The following is a 25271-nucleotide window of genomic DNA, read 5'->3' as shown; positions in this document are numbered from 1 at the left end:
AAAGGTTTGGCCTGCACTGAATCCAAGCAGTTGCTAAAATTAAAATGACTAAATCAACTGGAATACAATATGGCTGATACCTAAGCACCCAGTAGTTTTAAAAAAAATAGTTTGAGAAAAAGTGGTTTGAGTAAGGGTCTCACTATGTAGCCTTGGCTGGACTGTAACTTGGTGTAGACCAGGCTGGCCTTGAGTTCAGAGACCTCAGCCTCCTGATTTCTTTAATTAAAAAAATGTCACATCTGGCTCCAGTTTCTTAAATAAGAAAAAGGTGTATGTGTGTGTGTGTGTGTGTGTGTGTGTGTGTGTGTGTGTGTGTGTGTATGAAACTGTACATTAAAAGATAGCAACCAAATGGGACATACAAATCCTGATTTAAAATAACACACATGTAGTGTATATGTTAGAGCTACAAAATAATGTAAGTTTTCTTCTAAACAGGGTTTCTGAAACAGGATTCAGTATGAATGCCAACTACATATTAGGATTTACTGTGAGTTTTTAAATATGGCAATGGTATTGTAGATATGCTATAAATACTAAAGATCTATGTACATATTTATGTATACACACATATATACATACTAAAACATATACAGATGAATTGATTTTGAGAATCATATAATATAAGAGGTTTTAGGGAACAGATATTAATCCAAATAAAGCAAGAGTTACATGCACTGGTAATTTTTGAGGTTGTGCAATGGGGCTTGAAAGATATACTAAATGACTTTCTCTGATTCTATGCTATCAAACTTTAAATCTCATAACAAAATATGATATAATCAATAATTGCCTTGTCTAATAGCAAATGATTTATATTATCAGAATTAAAATTTACCTGCAAGTACTTCTGAGAAATATTATTTTTAGCTTTCCAGTCTGTAACAAACTCTAAATTTAGGATTGAAGGGGTGTGTGCATGCATGCATGTTTGTGTGTGTGTGTGTGTGTGTGTGTGTGTGTGTGAGAGAGAGAGAGAGAGAGAGAGAGACTCAATGTAAGTATTCCTTCCCAAATTTATAACTCAACCATGACCTCTCACTTAAACAATTATTAAAACATCCCACTCCCTCCTTGAAATGCGGAGCTGAGTGTCTCGTGAAAATCCTAAATCCAATGTGTCAGAAACAGAACTGACATCAAACTCTAAGGAAGCCCCGTGGTATAACCTCAAAGCAGCCTCTCAGCTCACTACTCTCCTAGAGAGGACTAGAGGAATTCATTACAATTATCTCTATGTTTCTTCTAGTTACTTCTAGGAATAGAAGAACTAAAGCTTGCTTTGTTTTGCAATTACTAACACACACACACACACACACACACACACACACACACACACCCCACTTTAAAAATGGTGTCTATTTTTTTAGAAGCAGCAATATTTCATGGTAAATGGTTGTATCTTAGCAGGCATCACTGACCACATATTGGTGAAGAGATCAGAAAGTCACATCCTTCTCATAGCAAAAGCCAGGCAGTTGTCTGATGTTAATAATATTATTTACACAGTTGGCTTTCTCCAGCCCAGTTTTTATATCTCTTTTAAAAATGTGACAGGTACAACCTTTTCCAAGGCTATTTGATGTCTAGGATCTGTCGAAGCCTCTATAGAGAGCTGCACTGTCCCGTTTACTGCCTGAGTGAAGGTATTCCATTGTAAAGTTAAAGGGTTAATAGACACGATTCTTGGAAGCCGCCAAGAGTGACCGCTGTGTACTGCTCAGGGATCACTAACAGCTTTGTCCTTTCCACACCATGTACAGTCAAGTAGCATGGGCACAAAACATGGTAATGTACTTGACTTCAGTGTCTGTATATAGGTAGTGGGGCGAAAGTCAATGCAGCCCAATACGAGTGAAAATAAAGGATTGTTGTAAAGGGAACTAGGGAACTAGGCTCTTTTCGTCCATTTCAGAACTTAGCCCAGGAACAAAGATCATGAACTTAAAATCCATTTGACCTTTGCTCTGCAGTACTATGGGTTTAACTTCAGCTTAAATATCAAATTCCTAGAGACTCGAAGGAAATGTGACCTGAAACTTCATTAAACGTTGGGGGGGGGGCAGTGCCATCCATCAGGGAGTGACTTTCTGTTCCTACCAGTCCCTCCTTGTGCTCCTAGGTCTTGTTTCAATTAGCGACCGGCTCATTTCCTCAGATACTGCACTGCTTCTGCAAACACTGACCCTTGGTGGTTACCTTCTGGATTCCACTTTACCAGGGAGCACACTGTAAAAACCCGGCATGGCAGATCCTCCTGTTGTATTGGTAGGGTGTGAATCCAGGAACCATTAGTGCTCAACAAGAGGTTGGTACTTGGAATCAGGCTTCTTACGGATCGCTTTAAAGTCTCCAGCTTTTTCTGTGGTATAGCCAGTAACTATGCCATTCGTATTCTATCTGCCAAGGGGGTTACAGCTCCAACACCTGTCAGAGGAGGAATCTTAGAAATGTGGTGGGTGATTTTTCCAGCCTCCATATTTCGCATGGCGAATACTGACGTGAGCCATCTTCCCTACACAGCTGGGAGTCTTTCTCTTTGATCTCCTTGGGTTCCCTAAACATCTCGATATTTACTGAAATGCTTACTTTACTAAAAATTCATGCACGAATTATCTTCTAAGCCTAGAACACTTGCAGAACAATACGTCCAGCACTACCTTAGTGAGTTTTGCAGGTGAAGAAATGAAGTTCGAAAGAAACAGAAGCTCCAAAGCTCAGTTCAAATCCAGGCTGCCTCGCATCCAAGGTACCCTGCCTCTCGCTAGTCTCTATTTTTCCATGTAAATAAACTAACAAAAAGACATAACTTAGAGTCACAGACTATGCTTGTAACATTGTTTGCTGTTGATAGTTAGGCATAAAATATTCTCTTAATTGCCAGTGCATATAGAATCCTGAAGGTCTTCTGGGAAAATGGGAGTCCACTTCTTAGGTCCTTCTCTAAAGCTTAGGCTGATAAACAGAAGCCACCACACCATTGCATATTTTCTAAGAGCTACTTGATCTCTGGAAGAAATACCCTTTCTCCAGAGGACTCTGAGACTTGTATTTGCTCTGCTATCGAAAATTGGGGGCTATGCAAAGTCAATGCCAAGAGTATTTCAGTCCTGAATGGACAAGGACCTCACCCTAAGTCATTTGTTCTCAATGGTTGATTTGTATAGGCTAGGCTCACCACCCGGGGGGATCTGGCAATGTCTCTAGACATTTTGGGTTGTCACGACTGAGAGAGAGCTATGTATTAAGGCAAATGCTGCTGAACTTCCTACCATACACAAGATGGTTCCTACCATGAGGAATTAGTTGGCTCAAAAATGTCAAAATTACTTAGGCTGAGACTGCCTACTTAAAGTGGAGAGCAATACTCTAGGCTTCATGCAAAGCCACAGGTCAGCAGCAAAGGGAGCTCAGGATGGGGATGACTTTTGCTGTCAGCCTGGGCTTTCAGAACTTTGAGAAAGTAGGAAGAAGCCAGAAGGGCACTTAGGGCTCCTACCAGGAAGCACCAAGTTAAAGGATACAAACATTTTCTTTCTCCAGGAGAAACAAGAGCAGAAGAAGCTAGGAGCCCCTCTTTCCAAAAAGACGCACCCCTCCCACACAACCACAGCAAGGAGGAAACAGGAAGTGGCCAGCTTGGAAATTCACAAGGGGTTTCATTTCACTTTCTTTTGCAGCAACCTGGAAGTAGGTGAGTAAGCTGAGCACCATGCATATTAGACAGGTAGAGGCACGGAGCCCGGGGAAAGTTCAGGAGCTCATCTACCTAGTGGTAAAGCAGGAGCAAGAAACAAGGCCTTTGATGCTGGAATGGGTTGAACTGTGTTCTCATTTTATTCCACATTCATATATGGCAGCACTAACTTCCAATATCACTGCATTTGGAATAAGACTGTAGGGAGACAATAATCTCTCTCTCTCTCTCTCTCTCTCTCTCTCTCTCTCTCTCTCTCTCTCTCTCTGTGTGTGTGTGTGTGTGTGTGTGTGTGTGTGTGTGTGTAAAAGGACAACTTGTAGGAGTTAGTTCTCTCCTCCTACCACATGGATCTCCCTTTTCTCCTAGGAATCAGTAGGTCATCAAACTTAGTGGCAAGCAAGAGCACTTGCCTTTTACCTACTAAACAATCTGTATGGTCCCTGTTGGGTGGTCCCCAAAGGTAGGTAATTGAGTTAAAGTCACAAGGTTGGGACTGGTATACTCCTGTAGGAAGAGGAAAAACCTATAGCTTCTTTCGCTCCATATGAATACTCAAGAAAGACCATGTGAAGAAACAAGATGAAAGGAAAAAAAGCCCAGAAAAACCCTGCCATACCTATATCTTGGGCTCTCAACTTTCAAAATAATGAGGAGAAGTAAATACTTGGTGTGCTAGCCACACATGCCATGGTGTTCTATTATGGTAGTCTGTGCAGATGGAGAAAGATGCCAATAAAAAGCTCTGTACCAGGCTCTCTCAACCTAACTCATCATGCATCACCCCAGTAATCCTCGCCATTCATGATGGTAAAGCCGCCAGGGACCAACTCTGATTTTATGACTTTGTTCTTTTCAGGCGTCAGCCCACTTCATTTCTTTGTCCTACCTTCTACCAGTCAGCATTCTGTCCTTTATGAAGGTTCTTTTTCCTTGTTTCTTGGTTTCTGAAGTACCACCTTCACTCTGAGTCCTGGGTTCCTTCCTGGGGCCTTTATCATTGGCTAGTAAGTTCAGTTTTTGATAGCAATCTTTTCTCTCCCTGAACATTCTTCCTGCGAAAGCTGCTACAAGATCTATTTCCATCCAGATCTTAGGCACTGCTCATGTAGGTTAGTAATGGTTGAATGATGGTCTGCTTTCAGTACTACGATTTGGATTGTCTGGACTCTAGCTAAGAGCTGAAGTTGGATGCAGGTACGCTCCCTTAGCACCAATGGTAGCACTCAGAGCATGCTTTCTTCCAGTGATGGCTAATCTTCATCTTCACAACTCATTTAAGGTCTCTATGTTCATACTTTCTAATGTTTCAGAGGCCAAATTAAGTCTCAGAAAGAAGCCTATCATTATCAATGGGATGAGGAAGGATCTGTAGGTTGGTGGGGGAGTACAAGGGTATAAATATTTGATCACTGAAACAAACATAACTGTGCAGTCTACAAAGTATCTACCTGTTTAAATATTTTATAAGCTCCTTAAATTATCTGTGCTTTTGCTTAGAGTGAAGTTGGGTCATCATGTCTCCATTCCAATTTTGGACAGAGCATCTATTTCTAACTGTCAATTCCTCTGACTTGTTCAACCCACCTTCTAGAAGCCCTTGTATTGCAGTCTATATAGCTGGACAGTTCTCCCCCTATAGACACATGCATGACTCATTCCTATGTTTTCTACACTTCTGAGAAGCTATATCGACGGCACTTCTAAATCCATTTCACACTTCTTGTTCTATTTGTATGTTATCCTCCTGTCTGTTGACCTCAGCTACCAAGGTCTCCTCAAGTTCTCAGTTTCAGCTGGTCTAAGTGGCAGTGAGGAAACAACACTGGGCAGCCCTTTTAACCCCTGATGAAATGATCTCTACATTAGTTGTTGTTAGTGACAGTAACTATGCATTTGGCAATGAAAACTGACATTAGGTCCCTCCAAAGGAGAGAGAGGGCAGTTATTGGCTAGTGTTCTAGTTTTGCTTTTCTATGGATTGGTTTAGATTACACTTAAGAGTACACGTGCACACACACACACACACACATACACACACACACACAGAGAGAGAGAGAGAGAGAGAGAGAGAGAGAGAGAGAGAGAGAGAGAGAGAGAGCGCACCAATACTTGGTTCTAATTGTCTGTCTCCTATTTATTTAGTTATCAGATAATTTGATGGTTTTCCGCAGGACAAACGGGCCTCGCTCCCAGTGGCTGAGGACAGGAGTAGCGAGTCTGGATGAATGCGCTTTGGCATCACAAAGAGGGAAAGCTTTGCAAGATGGATGTTGGCAGCATTGTTGGCTCTTGCCTGCTGTATTAATTTCTCCCTTAAAAGAAAGCTGACCTAATTTTTCCAGCCCGGAGCCCTAATGGACTCTTATTCAGAGGCCATCCTTCTCCTACATAAAGAGCTGCATTGTATTTAATGATAAGCCTTTTAATGGAATTTGCTATTTCTGGGTCTCTGGGAACATGTCATTAATGAGCTTGCAAGTGCAGGGAATAGCAGATGCTTGGGGGGGAGGGCGTGCTTTTCAAGGACAGACTGCCCCGGGAGGAAAATGAACAAAACCTGAAACGGGTTCTTTTTTCCCTCCCTTGGAACTGGCCTGGCGTTAACTAAACTCTGATCTAGATAAACTTAGGTTTCAACATTTGAATGTCTGACTCCCTAGCACCTATCTGTGTGCCTTTATGTACAAGTGTTTCTGCCATAAATCCACTGCAACTTCATCTGCAGAATGTAAAACTAGACAAAGAGACACATATGAACGAAGAAGCCAACATTCTCCAAACTGGTTTTGGTCATTGACCGTTTAAAAGCTTGAAGAGAACAAAAGGAGAAAGATGAGGCGGGGGATGGTGTGAGTTAAACCCTTTAACTGCAAGAAGCTACTTAGCCCTGGCCCAGACCTGCATGTTGTTAACCAGAGGCTCCCCACTTCAGAGAACAGCATGTTTGTCATTATTTATTACTCCACAAGGCAACTCCAAACCGTACCTCTACAGGAGAAGAGCTCACGGCGGCACTGAACCCCATGAAATACTCACGGTGGTAGAGCTCTGCTGTCTGTGCATCTCTTGGTGTTTACAGTGAGCTGGCACCCGGGAACGACCTCTTTACAACTGGAAGTTTGCTTACACATCCATTCTTTAATTTAGACCTCACTGGCCCTTCCCTGAGCCCTGACATCAGTGGTGGGACTAAAGATGTATCTAAAAACTTCCTCATCTGGCTTCAGTTCACACCGTTGAATGAGTTCCCAAGCAGCAGTGTGTTAGAAGCTGTTGGTAGTTTGAAGAGGATGAAGGTAAAAAGCAAACCACATCAGACAAAATGCCATAAAACAACAACAACAACAACAACAACAACAACAACAACAACAACAAAATCCTTGATCATCTCAAAGAACTGTCCAACTGTCTGCACTCTCACCTTGGAGCTTACTTAAAATGTGAGTTCTCAAACTGATTCTGATGATTCCTAGGGAATTTCAGAAGTGATGTGAGAAGGGAGAAACCTTTGGTGGTAATAGAGAGAAGTATAAGACTGTCTGTTTCATGTGGTCGCCATATCAAAACACCCCACACTTGCTACTTTAAAATAACAACTTGATTCTCTCAGAATTCTAGGAACCAGGAGTCAAAAGTCCACATTACTTCAGGATTTGCTCCCTTATGAGCCTCAAATGGACCATTTATTCATTGTTTCTTCCACTTTCTCGTGGCTGCAGGCACTCTTTGATCTGTGGTGTACCTCTACAATCCTGCCTCAGTTTTCACATGTCCTTCTCCTACTCTAGACCTTCTTCTATTCTGTCTTAAGCCATTGTCTTAGTTAGGGTTTTATTGCTGTGAAGAGACACTATACCAAGGCAACTCTTCTATAAAGGCAAACATTGAGTTGGGGCTGGCTTACAGGTTCAGAGGTCGAGTTCATGATCGTCATGGTGGGAAGCATGGCATTGTGCAGGTAGGCTTGGTGCTGCAGGAGCCAAGAGTCCTACATTTTGATCTGTAGGCAGCCAGGAGGAGGCTCTTTGTCTACACTGGGTAACACTTGAGCATAGCCCACCCATACAGTGACAGATTTCCTCCAACAAGATCACATACTCCAGTAAAGCCACACCTCCTAATAGTGCCATTTCCCATGGGTCAAGCTTTTCAAGCATGTGAGTTTATGGGGGCCAAACCTATCAAGGCATCACAATCATCCTCTGTCATTCTCTAACAAGGATGCTTGTTATTGAATTTAGGGCTCAGTCAAACAACACACGTCTATCTCATCTCATTGCTTCATTATATCTGCAAGTGCTTTTATTTCCCAATAAAGCAGCATTCATAGGGACTTGACATAGACAGTGTGTGTGTGTGTGTGTGTGTGTGTGTGTGTGTGTGTTTTAGTCTTCTATAATCAGTATCAAGAGAAAACAATATCTACCAAGAATACAGCAAGAAAGAAAGCTGAGTGATCTTACAGGCTTGCATTTCAATGAAACAAGAGGCTTGAGGTCAAGGAGCAAAGTTACCAGTGCTCTTTCAGAATCCAGCAGGCGAAATATATTCTTAGGGAAAAATGTTTTTAAAACATTTGTTACACCTTAGAAGTTTGGGAAAGACACTGTTCTTGATGATACCAAAGATGCAAAAGTGGGCATTTCTACTTCTTGCTTTAATGTCCTATAACTAAGAAAAAGGCTTTCTGGGGAGACCAAGGGCAATGACTTGCCTCTCATCTACATGCTAGTATGTTTGCTTTTATTGGGCCTCTGAAATATGAGAAAGGCATTTGTTTCTCTGATACTTCAAACTACCCTAGAGCATTTTCCAGGTATATTCTCAATCCCTGGAGCTCATAATAAACCAAGCAGTTTCAAAAAGGCTCATTAAATAGAAAGTGAGATAAAAGTTTGGGGTGTGATTATGTCGAAGTAGTTTGAAAGTAATGATGTCACGGGGTGTGGTGGTGAACACCTTTAATCCCCCCGGCACTCAGGAGGCAGAGGTTGGCATATCTCTGTGACTTCGAGGTGAGTCAGGTATAGTGAGTTCTAAGACAGTGAAGGATACAGAGAAAGACCCTGTATCAAAAAACAAAACAATAACAACAAAAATGATGCTATTTCCTGTGCCTAAGTGTCTTCTGCCACAACAGCCTTCCCACAGACCTTCAACTGTGAGATCATCTATTGCTGTGTTTGAATGTGAATGTTGCCTCTGGAACTGTAGAAATCCTTTGTGTTTAGATTATGAGAAGGTAGTTGTAATAAATGTCTTTTTTAAAAAGTGAGCTTTATAGCGAACAAATCAGACTCTCAAGAATGTTTGCCGTCTGATTGTTTGAAATGTCATTAAGTATTTTTCCTTTTATACTGCTTCATTTCTATCTCTCTCATTCTCACAGGCATCTACCTGTATCAATGTTGAGCTCTGCTAAAGGAGAGAACCTCCAGGAAAGAATCTGGTGGATGTGTGAAGGGAGAGGTCAAAAGAGTCGAAAGGGTTAATGAGAAAATCGTATTATTGACATAGCGAAGAGGAGAAACTAGAATTAATCAAAATGCTGGCAGGGATGATTTCAAGGAAACTTTGTGATCATCCAGATTATTTAAGACTTTCCCAGTTCTCCCTTAGTCAACTGTTAACATGATAATTCGTTTCTGTATACAAACAATAGATGATCTTTCACAAGTCCCCATTTAATCCCCACTTAGAAAAATGGATCTTTTTTTGGGTCCAGAGTTGCCTGTTTATACCAGCTTCATTTATTATTGTAATTATGCAATTTAATGCCAGACTACATCAATTGTTATTTATATGAATAGAAAGCTCTTGCTGAAAGCTTGTGATAGACAAAAAAAAAAAAAAAAGACAAGTTTCTAACAAAACAAAACTCACACATACATACTAGCCAATCAACCAGAGCCAATAAAATATCAAATTAAGTGTTACAAAGAAGTAAAAAAGACTATCAAGTGGGCTCAGATTCAGGTGTATGTTATATTCTCAGTCTCCATGTGAAAGATACCAAGACTGGAAAAATAGTACAGATGCTTTATGGTAAGTGTCTTAGTTTTATTTTGCTGTGATAAAATACCCTTTATAAAAGCAACTTAAGGTAGAAAACGTCTATTTTGGCTTACATTTCCAGAGGGATACAGGCAGTCAGGCTGGGGAAAAACATGGCAGCAGGCAGGGAAGGCATGGCGGAGGAAACAGGAAGTTGTCTGGTCACATCATATCCACAGTCAGGAAGCAGAGGATAAACAAAGTAGAGACCAGCTATACAACTTAAAGATCTGTCTCAAGGGACTCACTTCCTCCAACAAGGCTCTGCCTTCCTTAAGGATCCTCAACCTTCCCACACAGTTCCTCAAGTTGGGAAGCAAGTGTTCAAACACATGAGCCTATGGACAATATTTCACATTCAAACACAGCAATAGGTGATCTCACAGTTGAAGGTCTGTGGGAAGGCTATTGTGGCAGAGGAGACTTGGGCATAGGAAATAGCTGCTTCAAGTAATTGTGGTAAATAACTTATTATAGATAAACAAATTTCATTCTAAGTAAAAATGGGATTTGTGCTTCAAAAGAAACCATTATTGGGTTTGAAATGTTGTAATTATATGCTTTGGTTTGCATTAAAGGATTATTCTTGCAACAATATGAATGGTGACAATGATCACTGAGAATGTCACAACAGGAGTTGAGGGCCAGAGTTAAAAACACGCACTAGAATGTGAGGGTAGAAATGTGAGGGAGACTAGAGTAGACTAAGTTTTAATTTTTTAATAAAATTTTTTAATAAAAGACCTTATATAGATAGCTAATGACATTCAGTATATGGAGTTATACAATTATCATTATAGTCTACTTCAGAACATTGTTTTACCCTCAGTGAAACCTTTAGGCTGAATAAGGTGGTACACGACTTTAATCACAGCACCCAGCAGGTACAGGGAAGTGGATCTCTGAATTTGTCACCAGCCAGGTCTACATAGGGAGACTTATAAGAGGAGGAGGAGGAGGGAGAAGAGGAGGAAGAAGAGGAGGAGGAAGAGGAAGGAAAGAAGGAAGAGAGGAAGGAAGGAGCTTCTTCCCATATCAAATCTGAACTGCATTCCTTAGCAAGTTATGCATGCCAACAACATATTTTGGATAATTTATTCGCCTACTCTTGGTTGACAGACTTTTAGCTTGTTTCTAATTTTTAGCAATATATAAGTACTATCTCTATGAATAAACATTCATGGACCAATTTGTATGGAGACAGGTGTTTTCATTTCTCTTGGGTACTCAGCAATGTATTTGTTGGATCATGTAACATTCTGTCCAACTATTTAGGGGAAAGTTGAACACTTTTTCAAAGTGGCCACATCATTGTGTAGTCCTACCAGCAATGTAGGAGGGCTTGAGATCACTCTGGTTGCTGTTGTGTAGAGAAAGACTGAAGGAAGGCTGTGGGGTGGAGGTGGGGAGGAGGGAGAAGACGAGAACGGTAATGGAAAGTTGAAACATCTTTGTGGGGTTCAAGAACACTCAGCTTAGGGGAACACTTTATACTGTTTTACAGAAATGATGCAAAGAATAGTGAACTCTCTTTGCATCAGGGTTATGTCATTAAATTTTAAGATTCCAACATTGTGGGCTTGTTAAAACAGATCTGTAGTTCTCAAAGGACAAACTGCTTAAACATCTGTCCCCAAACAAGCTCCCACAAGCACAAGAATATTTTCAGAGAAGTAGATGGAGTCAAGTCAGAGGATGTAATAAAACTTGCACTCCTTTAAGCCAGGAAAACACAAGACTCAAGTGGCAGCCTGTGATGGAGGACGCCTTTGCCAAGGGCATCATTCCTATTGCCTCACCATACTTCCTGGCTTCCAAGGCAGGAGAAGGACTTGCTTTTCTCCAGTTTACTAGGGTAACAGTTTACTCCATAGTTTACTGGGCAGCTGTGTTCACCCTCTACAGAGCGTCAAGATGGGAAGTCAACAGCTGCCAGGCCTCAGATCTACTGGCTCTGGGCTGTAACCTCTCTTATGTTAGGAAGCCTCAAGTCAAACCACAAGGGTTCGTTCCAGTTTAGGACCACTACTACATTTGGTGTGCCCATGTATGTGCAAGTTGGCATGTGTGTGCATGTGTATGTGTTTAACTGGGAATCAGTCTAGGGCCTTATGTATGGTAGGCAAGCACCCTACCATTGACTTACATCCCCGGGTGTTCTAAATTCTGAGACAAGGCTAAGTTGTCTAGGCAACTAACTCCTTGTGTAGCTGGACAGGCTTGAACTTGGAATCCTTTGCCTCACACCTCAGCCTCTCAAGTAGCTGGGATTACAATGGGCAAACAATGAAACTTTGTTATCTATACACAGCAGAGAACTATCCACTCATACAACAGAATAAAAATCCTGTCATTTGCTGCATCATGAATGGAGCTGGATGGTATCAGGGTAACTACAGTAAGTTAGGTACAGAAAGAGAGAAACTGCATGTTCTTGCCTTTATGGAGTAGCCAAAATAATTGATTTCCTGAAGGCAGAAAGTAGAGTGGTGGTTCCAGAGGCTAAGGCATGTAAGGAGGAAGTCGACAGACTGGTGACTGAATGAAGTGGTTCAGTTGGAGTAGGTGGAATGCCTTCTAATGTTCCGGAGAACCACAGGGTGACTATGGTGGATGACAAATAATTGTGTCTTTCCAGATAGCTAGAAAAGAGTTTGAATGGTATCACCACGAAGAAACAGCAAATAGTTAAGGTGGTGGAAACACTGATACCCTGAGTTATAGTGTGCTTGAGACATCTGTATTCCATAACTATGTACAGATTTTATGCATCAATTAAAAATTGAAAATAAGCATTAAGAGTGAAAGATTTTACTTTTCGGTATGTATCTAAGGGCACATAAAGACTTGCATATGGATTCATCGTGTTCATAGATTTACTGTTTATGATAACCACAAAAAGTGGAATCCAAAATGATCAATTGGTGAATAGATAAATCAAGGTAAAGCATACACGAGATAGCAATATAAGAGATAGATGCATATGTGACATTATGTGATAGGACATGGATGGCCCTTTAAGAAAAAGCCAGAAATAAAGGATTAAGTATTGTATGATTTGAAATACCCACAAGAGATAAACCTGGATATTTGGGCTGGAGGGAGAGATGACTTAGTGGCTAAAAGTATCTGTTGAACAACCACAAGAACAAGAGTTCGAATCCCAGCACCCACACCACATTCAGCTCTCACACCAACTTTGAACTGGGTAGAAATAAAAAGATAACCTAGCTTTGCTGGCTACCAGCCTAGCTGAGAAAACTAGAGCCTCTTGCTTCAGGAAGAAGACCTTACTTCCCTCATAGGAATAGGCAGGGAGCGATGAAGGGGGACACTTGCTGTTTTCTTCTGGCCACCAGCTTGTGCACACACAGCATGTGTGTATAGACTGACTCAGACTCGTAAACACTAAAATCATTAAATAAGTAATTGTTTTTGGAAAAGGACAGAAAGGAATAAAAGGTTGCTTAGTGATGGGGGTGTGAATAGGAACTACCTTCAAAAGTGCATGATGAATGGACTCATTCTCCAACTAGATTTTATGAATCACTGGACACAATTGTGTTCACTAAAACCATGTGGCATTGAATTGACAGGTGATAAAAAAGCTCTTTTGTAGGAGCATCCACTTAAAAGCCTTTAGTGGAAAACATCATAGTTAAGTAGCTATGTTGAAACACAGTTCTGAGACTGAGTTGAAAGCCTTGAGTCCTCAAACCAGTCACAGAATATAGATCATTTTATTAATCTCACAGAACATGGGAATGGAGACCGAGAAAGCAAAGGGGAAGAATGGCAAAGGAAAACCACGAATCATGAGGAAAGAATATTAATAATCATCTGGATTAAATTCACCCATCAAAGAAAAGCTCATGGAAATAACTAAATGCGCAAATGTAGAAAATATGCACCATACAAATAGTAGGCAAAAGACCCAACAGAGTAAGGACCAATCATGACTGGTAATGGAAAACAGACTCTGAGAAATATTAATCATTACGCACCAGGGATGGTGTTCGCCTGCTGTATTGCTGGGTCTTCATGGCTTACCAAAAACAGGTATTCCATAAATATTACTGAATTGAACAACTACTCAATTACATTGAAATGATCTATTTATGTGTTTGACATATCACAAAGGAAGGGCTATATTTTTGTGAGGGTTTCTATTGCTGTGATAAACACTTTCAGCGTAAGCGACTTTGGAGAGAAAAGGGCTTATTTCATCTTACAATTGGTAATCCATCATCCAAGGAAGTCAGGGCGAGGCAGAAGCTGAAGCAGAGGCCATGGAGGGGTGCTGCTCATTGGCTTGCCCAGCCTGCTGTCTTATAGTACCCATGACCACCTGCCCAGGAATAGCAGCACCCACAGGCATCTAGACATGCCAACTGTAATTTTACCCTACAGACTCACCTACAGGGAAATCTTAGAGACATTTTCTCAGTTCAGAGTCCCTTTTTCAAAATGACTCTATTACCCAAGGCAGGACCTGCCTAGGATTTGTTGCACGAATATTCATTATATGGAACTGGCTTAGTGGTTAAGAATATTTGCTGCTGTTACAGAGGGTCTGAGTTTGATTCCCAGCAACCACATTGGGTGCCTCACAGTCACCTGTCACACCAGCTCCCCGAAATCCCACATCTTCTTCTGGCTTCCCTGGGCACCCATCCAATGGGGTATATGACACACATGTACACATAGATAAAAGTGATGTTCAATACTTTAAATACAGCAGGCACCCCATAAATCACCACTATCACACGTCAAGGATAATTCTTTCATAAATTTGCCCTTCTTTCTGCATACACTGCCATGCCCTTTGCTTCCCACTTTCATAGAACTCATAATTTCAAGTATCACATGTAGCTTCTGTTATGTGTTTATAATTGCTCTTGCTATTTCAAATCTTGTTTCCCTTCCAACAAACAAACAAACAAACACTTAAGCGTTTTGAAGACAAGGAAGGTGCTGGATACTATAATTGCTTTTTCGGATACTTAAATCATTTTTATATAGTAAACTGAAAGAAGTTTTTTTGAGCGGCGCTGTTAGACAACTGTAGGTTAGACATACGGCACAAGTCAAGGCTTCCAAGGGATGACTGTCTGGAGACAGGCTCATATGCAAAGACTGTGAAGATGGCAATGGGAGGTCAGGAGAAGAAAGTTAGTGTGGTTCTGTTTCAAGCCTGTGTTGTATTCCTTTTAGCAAAGCAGTGTGTGGTAAGGATGCCTATCCTGTGCTCCAGGAAAGTGGGTGTGCAAAGTAAGAGGAAGATGTTTAGGGAAGAAAGCAGAGGACGCCCTTCATTATACTCTAGGACAAAAGCTGGAGCTACTCTTTACTGGTTGGCATTGTGTTAGGAGTAGAGGCCAAATGGAAAACACCAAGTAAACAATGAATTTAAACCACTCAAACCCTACAAGAAAGCCATCTCTATAGATGTGTGTGTGTGTGTAGGGGGGGGAATCTGTGAGTTGTTCCTATTGGGAAATTGCCAGGGATTAACCTGCATTGGCAGCATCTCAGATACACTTGCTGGATATATTCAACAGAGATCCTGAGACGAAGTAGGGATATGGGCTGGCTGACCTCCCAAGGTCTTTTCCGCTACCACAATCATATACGGAACCCTACCTTTTCCCATTTATGATCCTACACATGCCTATAGTCCGTTTGATAGTAAGTCCCCTGGGCAGCCTTCCAGGGTTAGTACGATGCCACAAAAGGCTGTTAGCCCTCAACAAACGACTCAAATATTTGTTGAATGAAGGGATAAATGAATCGTATTTAAATAGGTCTCGCATGAGCTCCCCAGCTGTAGAGAATAAAATCACAACATTCCAGGCATGATGATGGTTTGAAGGTTTGAACAGAGCTGGCAAGGAAACGTGATCTCTCTCTCTCTCTCTCTCTCTCTCTCTCTCTCTCTCACACACACACACACACACACACACACACACACACACACACACACACACACACACACACACACACACTAACCCTCTAGCCTTGTGAAAACACAGCCCACCTGCTCAGCCGGCAGGCTGCTGCAGGAGTTTCCTTGGCAAAGAATCTTGTCTGCTGCTTCTAAATGCAGTCTCCAGAAGGTCACTTCACCAGATATAGAACAGCTTCCCTTTTGGTCTCTAAGACAAAGTTTGTCCGGATTCAGTGCGGGTCTCCCCTGGGGTGCTTCTACACTCCCGCCCCTACACTGGGTGCCTCTGGCGCACAGCTGGTTCGCCCGCAACACCCCGCCTTACCTTGGTGAGCTGAGCGATTTTCTTGCACATTTTCACGTGCATCTCAGGATCGCAGTCCATTCTCCAGCCTGAGCCACCGCGGGCGTCGGCTTTAGAGCCCGCGCAGGTTCCTGGCGGGTGAATTTTGCTGTTGAGGGCTGATGCCATCGCTTTAAGCAGCCCTGCACTGAAATGCTCGGACTCCCGATCTCACTGCTGGCTGTGTGCACGTGCGTGCGAGCACGGGGCGGGAGAGCTTTCTCCAGAGAGGTGGCACTGCAGTCCTGCCAGCACAGCCGCGTGGCTCTCTTTCCGGAGGTGTCTCCTTCCCCGGCCCACTCGCGCACCACCTTCCTCTGCTCGTGCTCGTTCGCGGGCTAGCTGGCTCACGGGCACCCGCACCCTGCAGCGTAGCGCTGGCGCCTTGCACGTGAAGTTTACCATCTGCGGATGCTTCCGAGAGGGTGCGGGCTACACCTGCAAGAGGACAGCTTCGGTGGGGTGTTGGGGGACCAGGGGTTGCCCTGGACAGTTTTTTCCCTTGGGCAATTGGGTGGCACGGAGCTTCGAACTCCACTGTGAGCGATCCCGTCAGAGGTGGATAGCTCATTGAGCCAAGAGGAGGAAATGCTATCTTTAGTCCCTAGCAGACCCGCAAATCAGAATGAAAATATTCAAAAATGCTGTGGTAGTAGATGGGACAGGTGAGACAGCGGTCTAATTTCTGCAACCTTGATGTTTAGAGTTGAGGGTGAAGATAGGACGCCTTCAGAATGCTGAAGGGCGGGCATGGGAATAAGAGAGCTAATCGCTGATTCTAGGAGGTTGTGATCTGGAGCTCAAAGTGGGATAGCTAGAATCTCAGAACTACACGGTGGGACTAATTGGAAGTCCCCTACCCGACCTTGGATAGGAACCTGGTCAGCAACAAATGCCAGAGATCTCCCAGCATCGTCCACTCAAAGGTCACTAGTGACCGAAACTTGGAGGTTGGGGTGAGCACATAACTCAGAGTAGGGAAAGGGTTAGCGACAAGGAGAAAGAGTCCTGCGAGAGGTAGAAAGGGTGGTAGTGAGAAAAGAAAAGCGCTAGGAGCATCTGATGGGGCTGAGAAGCCAAGCCTACCCAGTTAAAGTGAAGGGGCACATCAAACATCAAACATCAGACAGACCCGAGGCTAAATCTTGTCACATTCTGAAGTTGCTGCCCTAAGTTTGGGAAAGAAGGTAGGTAGGAGCCAAAATTCTTTGTCTTCCTTTGGTTTTAAAGAATAGACTTTGAAAAACAAGACAGAACCCTGGTTAGATTTTTCTGAAGTGGGAATAGTGTCATTATTATGAGTTTGCCTGGCTAATATATTTTATTTTATAAACTTCTCGCCCTCCGGGTGACAATACTCGTTTTTATAGGTGATGAAAATTAACTATTTGGTCAGGTGGTTATAGATAGCAGTTGGGCGTGAACTGGGGACACAGATAGCACTGCTGTGAACTCCTATCCACCTCACCAGGCGTTACAGAGGAGCAACCAAGAGACCCTCAGGTGGATCTCACAACTCCTTGGGGCAAAAATTGCTGGTGATCAGAGTCACAAGAATCCATGTATTAAATACAAGCTCCCCATTTATGTCCAAATTGTACAGAATGCCATTTTTAGTATATAAATAATATACTTTTACAGGAATTCAAGCACTGTGCAAATGAGAAGAAAATTAACCTTCATGTAACAAGAAAATTGAGCCATAAATTACTCACTGTGTTGGATTATCACATCGCTGGTCCCGTGACTCATGGTATTTGAGTGAGAATGCACGCTTGCCACATTGGTGAGTTTCCTAACACACAAGCCCCTGAGTGTTGCATTGCCATGATTTATATACCAAAAGGCATACTATTTAATTTAATTTCATCCACTTCATTTCCTCTTCACATCAATGTCAAGAAATTAAACCAGTTTTTGAAATGTGTTGGGACTGGGTATGGTGGCTGAAATTCAAGCCCTCTGAGCCAGGACCAGAATGTCTCACTCTTCTCTCCCATGGGGGCTACAAAACAGATCACCTTGTCACAAAATGGCAACATTTGCATTGAGACTTCATTAAGTATATTCATATAATAAGTCATTTTTTAGTAAAATGTGTTGAGGCAAAAAATACAATCAGGTTATATAAAATATTAATGTGATCATTAGGAGGACCACGATATGCTTTGGAAACGGCCTCCTGTAAGTGTTTGGTAATATTGCTTCCTGCTTCCCACCTTAAAATTGTGGTAGTGGCAATAGCCATGGAGCCCAGTGATAAAAGGAGAGTCCGGCACACTGGCACAAGTGTTTTCTCAGCGCAGGTAACACAATCAGTTTGCAAAGTACACTTGACTTTAGAGTACATTGGGAGGAATGAATCTGGCATTAATATAGTCTTCTTTCTGGCCTTTTTCTAGAATTCAAATAAACCAAACTCTCAAACACCCAAAGGGTGAGTGGACCTTAAGTTCTGTTTGTAATAAATGCTCCTCACTAAATAGAAAAGCAAATTTCTCATATTTCTACCCCCAAAAGGGTGAAGCACATATTTTTGATAGACATATAACTGTAGTAAACAACTTAGCCTTTTAAACAAAGGTAACATTCTGTATATGAAGTAAAAAAAAAAACCTTTTAACATAAAATGTAGATTTTATGGAGAATTCTTTTTTTTCTTTTATTGGATTTTTTAAATTTACATTTCAAATGTTATTCCCATTCCCAGGTTCCGAGACGTAAGCCCCCATCCCATCCCCCTCTTCTTCTATAAGGGTGTTCCCCTCCCCATCCACCCTCTCTTTCTGCCCCCCACTGCCGCCAACATTTCCCTACACTGTGGGTGCTCCAGCCCAGGCAGGGCCAAGGGCTTCTCCTTCCATTGGTACCTAACAAGGCCATCCTCTGCTACATATGCAGCTGGATTCATGGTCAGTCCATGTGTAGTCTTTGGTAGTGGTTTAGTCCCTGAGAGCTCTGGTTGGTTGGCATTGTTGTTCTTATGGGGTTGCAAGCCCCTTCAGCTCTTTCAATCCTCTCTCTAATTCCTCCAAGGGGGATCCTGTTATCAGTTCAATGGTTTGCTGCTAGCATTAGCCTCTGTATTGGACATGCTCTGGCTGTGCCTCTCAGGAGGCATCTGTATTCAGCTTTTGTCAGCATGCACTTTTTTTTTTTTTTTTTTTTTTTTTTTTTTTATTAACTTGAGTATTTCTTATATACATTTGAGTGCTATTCCCTTTCCCGGTTTGGGGCAAACATCCCCTCCCCCTCCCCCTCCCCTCCCTCTTCTTTATGGGTTTCCCCTCCCCATCCCCCCCTTGCCGCCTCCCCCAACAATCTAGTCCACTGGGGGTTCAGTCTTAGCAGGACCCGGGGCTTCCCCTTCCACTGGTGCTCTTACTAGGATATTCATTGCTACCTATGAGGTTAGAGTCCAGGGTCAGTCCACAGCATGCACTTCTTAGCTTCATCAATCTTACCTAGATTTGATGGCTGTATATGTGTGTGTGTGTGTGTGTGTGTGTGTGTGTGTGTGTGTGTGTGTGTGTGTACACACACACACACATTCCCTACGAAGGACTGAAGCATCCACACTTTGATTGTCCTTCTTCTTGAGCTTCATGTGGTCTGTGGATTGTATCTTGGGTAATTTGAGCTTTTAGGCTAATATCCACTTATAGGTGAGTGCATACCTATCTGTTTTTTCTGTGATTGGGTTACCTCACTCAGGATGATATTTTCTAGTTCAATTCATTTGCCTATGAATTTCATGAAGTAATTGTTTTTTTGATAGCTGAGTAGTACTCCATTTTCTGTATGCATCCCTCTGTTGAAGGGCATCTGGGTTCTTTCCAGTTTCTGGTTATTATAAATAAGGCTGCTATGTGGCTAACATAGTGGAGCATGTGTCTTTGTTATATGTTGGAGTGTCTTTTGGGAATATGCCCAGGAGAGGTATAGCTGGATCCTCAGGTAGTGCAATGTCCTTCTGAGGAACCTCCAGACTGAGTTCCAGAATGGTTGTACCAGTTTGCAATCCCACCAACAATAGAGGAGTGTTCCTCTTTCTCCACATCCTCACCAGCATCTGAGTTTTTGATCTTAGCCATTCTGACTGGTGTGAGGTGTAATCTCAAGGTTGTTTTGATTTGCATTTCCCTGATGACTAAGGATGTTGAACATTTTTTTAAGTACTTCTCAGCCATTTGATATTCTTCAGCTGAGAAATCTTTCTTTAGCTCTGTACCCCATTTTTAAATAGGTTTATTTGGCTTTCTGGAGTCTAACCTCTTGAGTTCTTTGTGTATTTTGGATATTAGCCCTCTATCAGATGTAGGATTGATAAAGATCTTTTCCCAATCTGTTGGTTGCCATTTTGTCCTACTGCCACAATGTCCTTTGCCTTACAGAAGCTTTGCAGTTTTATGAGGTTCCATTTGTTGATTCTTGATCTTAGAGCATAAGCCATTGGTGGTTTGTTCAGGAAATTTTTCCCAGTGCCCATGTGATCAAGACTCTTCCCCACTTTTTCTTCTATTAGTTTGAGTGTATCTGGTTTTATGTGGAGGTCCTTGGTCCACTTGGACTTAAGCTTTGTACAGGGCGATAAGAATGGATCGTTTGCATTCTTCTACATGCTGACCTCCAGTTGAACCAGCACCATTTATTGAGTTTTTTTTCCCCATTGGATGGTTTTAGCTCCTTTTTCAAAGATCAAGTGACCATAGATATGTGGGTTCATTTCTGGGTCTTCAATTGTATCCCACTGATCTACCTGTCTGTCTCTATACCAATACCATACAGTTTTTATCACTATTGCTCTGTAATACTGCTTGAGGTCAGGGATGGTGATTCCCCCAGAAGTTCTTTTATTGTTAAGGATAGTTTTTGCTATCCTGGATTTTTGTTATTCCAAGTGAATTTGCAAATTTTCTAACTCTATGAAGAATTGAGTTGGAATTTTGATGGGGATTGCATTGAATCTGTAGATTGCTTTTGGCAAAATGGTCATTTTTACTATATTAATCCTGACAATCCAATTTTATGGAGACTTCTTATCCCGTTTCATGTACTACTAAAGCCGCAGGGACTAGAATAGTATTTAGCATACCACTATTAGGTTCCCAAATATTTACCGAGTAGCTAAAAAATGAATATTCTTCTACAAGAAGTGGTATTTTCAACATTAGTATATGAATCATATAGATCATGATTTACAATCTTATAAATGCGCTTAATATCACTAATCATGGAAATATAAATTAAAGCCACTTTAAGATGCTATTATACCACTTAGAATGTATAAAATGAACAGCGAATGCCCACTAGAATGTGTAAAATAAAGAGCAAAATATAAAGTGTTTACAAAGGTACATATTAAAATGGGCTTTTATGTATTACTGATAGAGGAGTAAAATGAACCATCAGTTTGGAAAGTGTATGGCAGTTTTACTACAACCAAAGCACACATCACTCATGATGCCAGTTTGACTCCTTGGTTTAATACAAAAGTAGTGAGGGTACACATCCCAAAGACAGAATGTTCATGGCAACTTTATTTGTAATAACCCAAGCTTGTTAAGAACACCAGTGAGGTAAAACACCTGAGCAGGTAAAAGATAAATGAATTGTAGTAATCCACATGATATATTACAGGAACGATGAAGTGGAATGTTGAAGGAAGATGACTACAATACATCACATAGTGTATGCTCCAATTCACATGAAGTTTGAGGAAAAAGAGAACTGATTGACCTTTATAAAAGTAGCTACTTTGGAATTCTGTGGAATCAGACATTTTCGTGCTATATTCTGAGTGTATGTATCTTGAAATAATCTTGACATTATACATTTGTGAAGAAGCACCAAGGATTAAGAGGTGTGGTTTACAAAAACCCATTTTTCATTTCATGCCTGTAAGGCAAATGTGCCTTTGGTAAATTATCATTTGAAATTATTATTATTTTGTATTTCTTTTATCCTTCATGCCTGATCAAGTGAAAGACATTTGTTAGTCTTTATAAGTTGGACTGAATGACTAAGCTGTGTTGAATAAGGAGATCTTTCTCCTTATTCAGGAGGTCTTTCCTGTTTGAATCTCGTCTTTATGAACCTGGATAGTATCCATAGCTTTTCTTCTCCTGTGGAAACAGAGACAAAACCTCTTTCCCAGTGTAACACATATCCAGGTTTCCGTTCTGAGGAACATACACCACGTGATATATTATACACATCGACACAGCTTTAAATCATTCAGGCTGATTTAATTCAGCAGGTCTCTATTCACTGTTTCTCCACAGCTGCTGTTCCTTTCTCACTAGCATTTAAAATATTTTAAAGTTAATAAAGTATCTTTGGGGCGAATCTTTATTTCACCTTTCTGTTTATTGAGTACATCTTTAAAAGTGCAATTAGATCTTTTTATTTTTTTTTTCTTTTTTTCGGAGCTGGGGACCGAACCCAGGGCCTTGTGCTTGCTAGGCAAGCGCTCTACCACTGAGCTAAATCCCCAACCCAATTAGATCTTTTTATAACTGCTTCTCCTGTAGGAGTGTGTGATATACCTGTAATATGCTTTATGATTGTACTATGCAAAGAACTGTTTTATTATACTAGAGACATATGTTAGAGCATTGTCAGTCTTAATTTGTAAAGATATCCCTATAATAGCCATAACATCTAATGAATGTATAATTCCAGAATCAGTCTTTTCAGAAATTAAAGCAGTTGCCCATTGTAATCTATGGTATGGGGCACATATTTTAACTTTTCAAACTCTGCAAAACAAAATATATCCATTTGCCAAATTTCATTTCTTTGGGTATCTGTGGTGCTTTGAATATGCCTGACCCAGGGAGTGGCACTATTAGGTGTTGCCTTGTTGGAGGAAGTGTGTCACTGTGGGGTTGGGCTTTGAGACCCTTCTCCTAGCTGCCTGAATACAGTCTGCTCTTGGCTTCCTTTGGATTAAGATGTAGAACTCTCAGCTGCTCCAGTGTCATGCCTACCTGGATGCCACCATGCTATCTGCCATGATGATAATGGACTGAACCACAGAACCTGTAAGTCAGCCCCAATTAACTGTTCATTATAAGAGTCATCTTGGTTGTGGTGTCCCTTACAGCCATAAAACCCTAACTAAATTGCTCTGGCAGGCCTGACCATGTTTTTGTTTGGAAGAATGTGGATTTGGGGAATGCTTTAAGTAGGGCTTGGTGGATCGTTCTAGTAGGAATATGGAAGGGTGATTTGAACTGTGGAAGCCTGGGTCTAGATGTGTCTCAGGAGAATTTTAGTATATGGCCAAGAGACTGATCTTGTGATATTTTGTTGAAGAATGTGGCTGCCTTTTGCCGTTGTCTGAAAAGTCTGCCTGAGGCTAAGGGGAAGAGAGTCTAATTAATTGTATTGACCCAGAAGTTCTCAAAACAAGCAGTTTAGACTTGCTGTGATTTAGTCTCATGAAAAGTGTTTTTGCTGAAGCATAGCAATCTTTGAAGGAAAAAAATACAAAATGTAAGGTTCAAGTAATAAAAGGGCATCAGGAAGTGCAATGGAGCTAAATCTTGTGTTCCAAGAGATAAACATATTAAGGGAATAATGACTTTGGGGCAAGATCCCACGCAGCTAAGCTTATTGTTTATGTATTTGCCATTGAACAAAGAATAGTTATACCTAGGCGTTACTATTATCTGGTTATTGTTTTCATTTGGACTTTTAATCTGGAATGAACTACAACCCAGAAATGGAAGACACATGCTTTTGATCTGGATCTTGAAGAACTGTGGTCATGGAAGGTTTACCCTGGAATAGTGGTATACACCTTTAATCCCAGGAGATACAGGCAAACAGATCTCCAAAGGCCAGCCTTGTTCAGAACAAGATCCAAGTAGAAAAAGCTTAGGTCCACGTTTGGTGGTGCACACCTTTACTCTTAGAACCCAGGAAACAGAGGCACGTAGATTTGAGTTCAATATCAGTTTACAGACCTTGAATTTACAGAACAGCCAATCTTAGGCAATGTAATTGAACAATGGGGGTGAGTGGAAGCGTGTTCTAGCTCCAGCAAACAGCTGAACTTGGCAGTTTTGGCCATGTGGCTCTGGCTTTAGAATCAAGAATAGAAAGGACTACTGGGACAATTGATGCTGGCTAGCTGGAGCTAAGAAATTAGCAGTGATTAAGAAGAGACCAACATCACTCTAGTGAAATTATCTGGGAAGTGTTTTCTGAGAGTACAAAGAAGCTGTGTTCCAGAGACAGCCAAGGTTGTACCTCGTGCTGCAGCTGGACTTAGTAATGCATAAGAATTTCCCAGGTGGTACTGGGTTTGAAGGCGTGAAAGGATGAGAGAAAGCAACTATGAGAGCCAGGGAAGGTGAAGGGCTGTGGTGAAAGTGAAGCCTAAGTTGCAATTGATGGCCTCGGACTGAGGGGTCAGGCAAAGAGGTTTAGGTTTGGCACCCTAAAGGGAGCCTATGTGAGCCTAATGGTAAAGCCTAGTTGCAATGAAAAGCCCTAGTGTGTCAGAGATGCCAGTACCATGGGATGACCACCAGGAACAGCAGCAGCAATGTGGTGGAGTCAACCTGATCCTAGAATGCTACAGAGGGCAGAGTTGGTAATATGACCCAAGCCCTTGGGAGGAGCCCAGAAGATCATGTGTGGATACCAGACATTGGAACAAGAGGCCATAGAGTTGATGTTGCCTTGAATACCCCAAGATGTTATAGATGTTAGAGCTGTGGGATATCTGCTGAGGAAAGGCGCTAACAGGGAATAGAAACAGCCCAAAGAGAACAAACTTGTTGCTGCTGAATGGCAGATCTGCTAACAGTAGCCAACAAAGATGAAAGGAGTTGGAGATCTGAAGAGTTCTTTTACATCAGACATGGAGATACAGACATCGGAGTTTGCCAGCTGGCTTTTGGTCTTTCTTTCTTTCTTTCTCTCTTTCTTTCTTTCTTTCTTTCTTTCTTTCTTTCTTTCTTTCTTTCTTTCTTTCTTTCTTTCTTTCTTTCTTTCTTTTGTATTTCCTCACTATGATGCTTTGGAATGATAATGTATATCCTGTGATGATGGAGGTATGTGATCTGCTTTTTGATTTTGATTTTATAAGTGATTGGATGAATCTCAGAGGAGACTTTGAACTTTAAACATTTTTAAGACTGTTTATAGACTGTGGAATTTTGAATTTGGATTAAGTGTATTTTGCATTATGCTTTGGCTAGGTATGCCTC

The 25271-nt window shown here is 41.5% G+C and overlaps 1 protein-coding gene across 1 annotated transcript in view; it reads right to left on the bottom strand.

Annotated features, from left to right (window-relative positions):
* The window catches only part of Fam184b (family with sequence similarity 184 member B), a 115463-nt gene extending 98852 nt beyond the window's left edge, over positions 1-16611 (bottom strand). The window contains exon 1 of the mRNA XM_032916513.1: positions 16030-16611. Within this exon, the coding sequence (XP_032772404.1) occupies positions 16030-16176 (147 nt within the window). The 5' untranslated portion in view covers positions 16177-16611. The remainder of the gene's footprint in view (positions 1-16029) is intronic.
* Positions 16612-25271: the final 8660 nt, after the last annotated feature.

The sequence above is a fragment of the Rattus rattus genome, chromosome 11 (assembly GCF_011064425.1).
Source record: "Rattus rattus isolate New Zealand chromosome 11, Rrattus_CSIRO_v1, whole genome shotgun sequence".
Lineage (NCBI taxonomy): Eukaryota > Metazoa > Chordata > Mammalia > Rodentia > Muridae > Rattus > Rattus rattus.
Note: the sequence above shows the minus strand (reverse complement) of the source record. Positions and strands in the feature narration are given on the sequence as shown.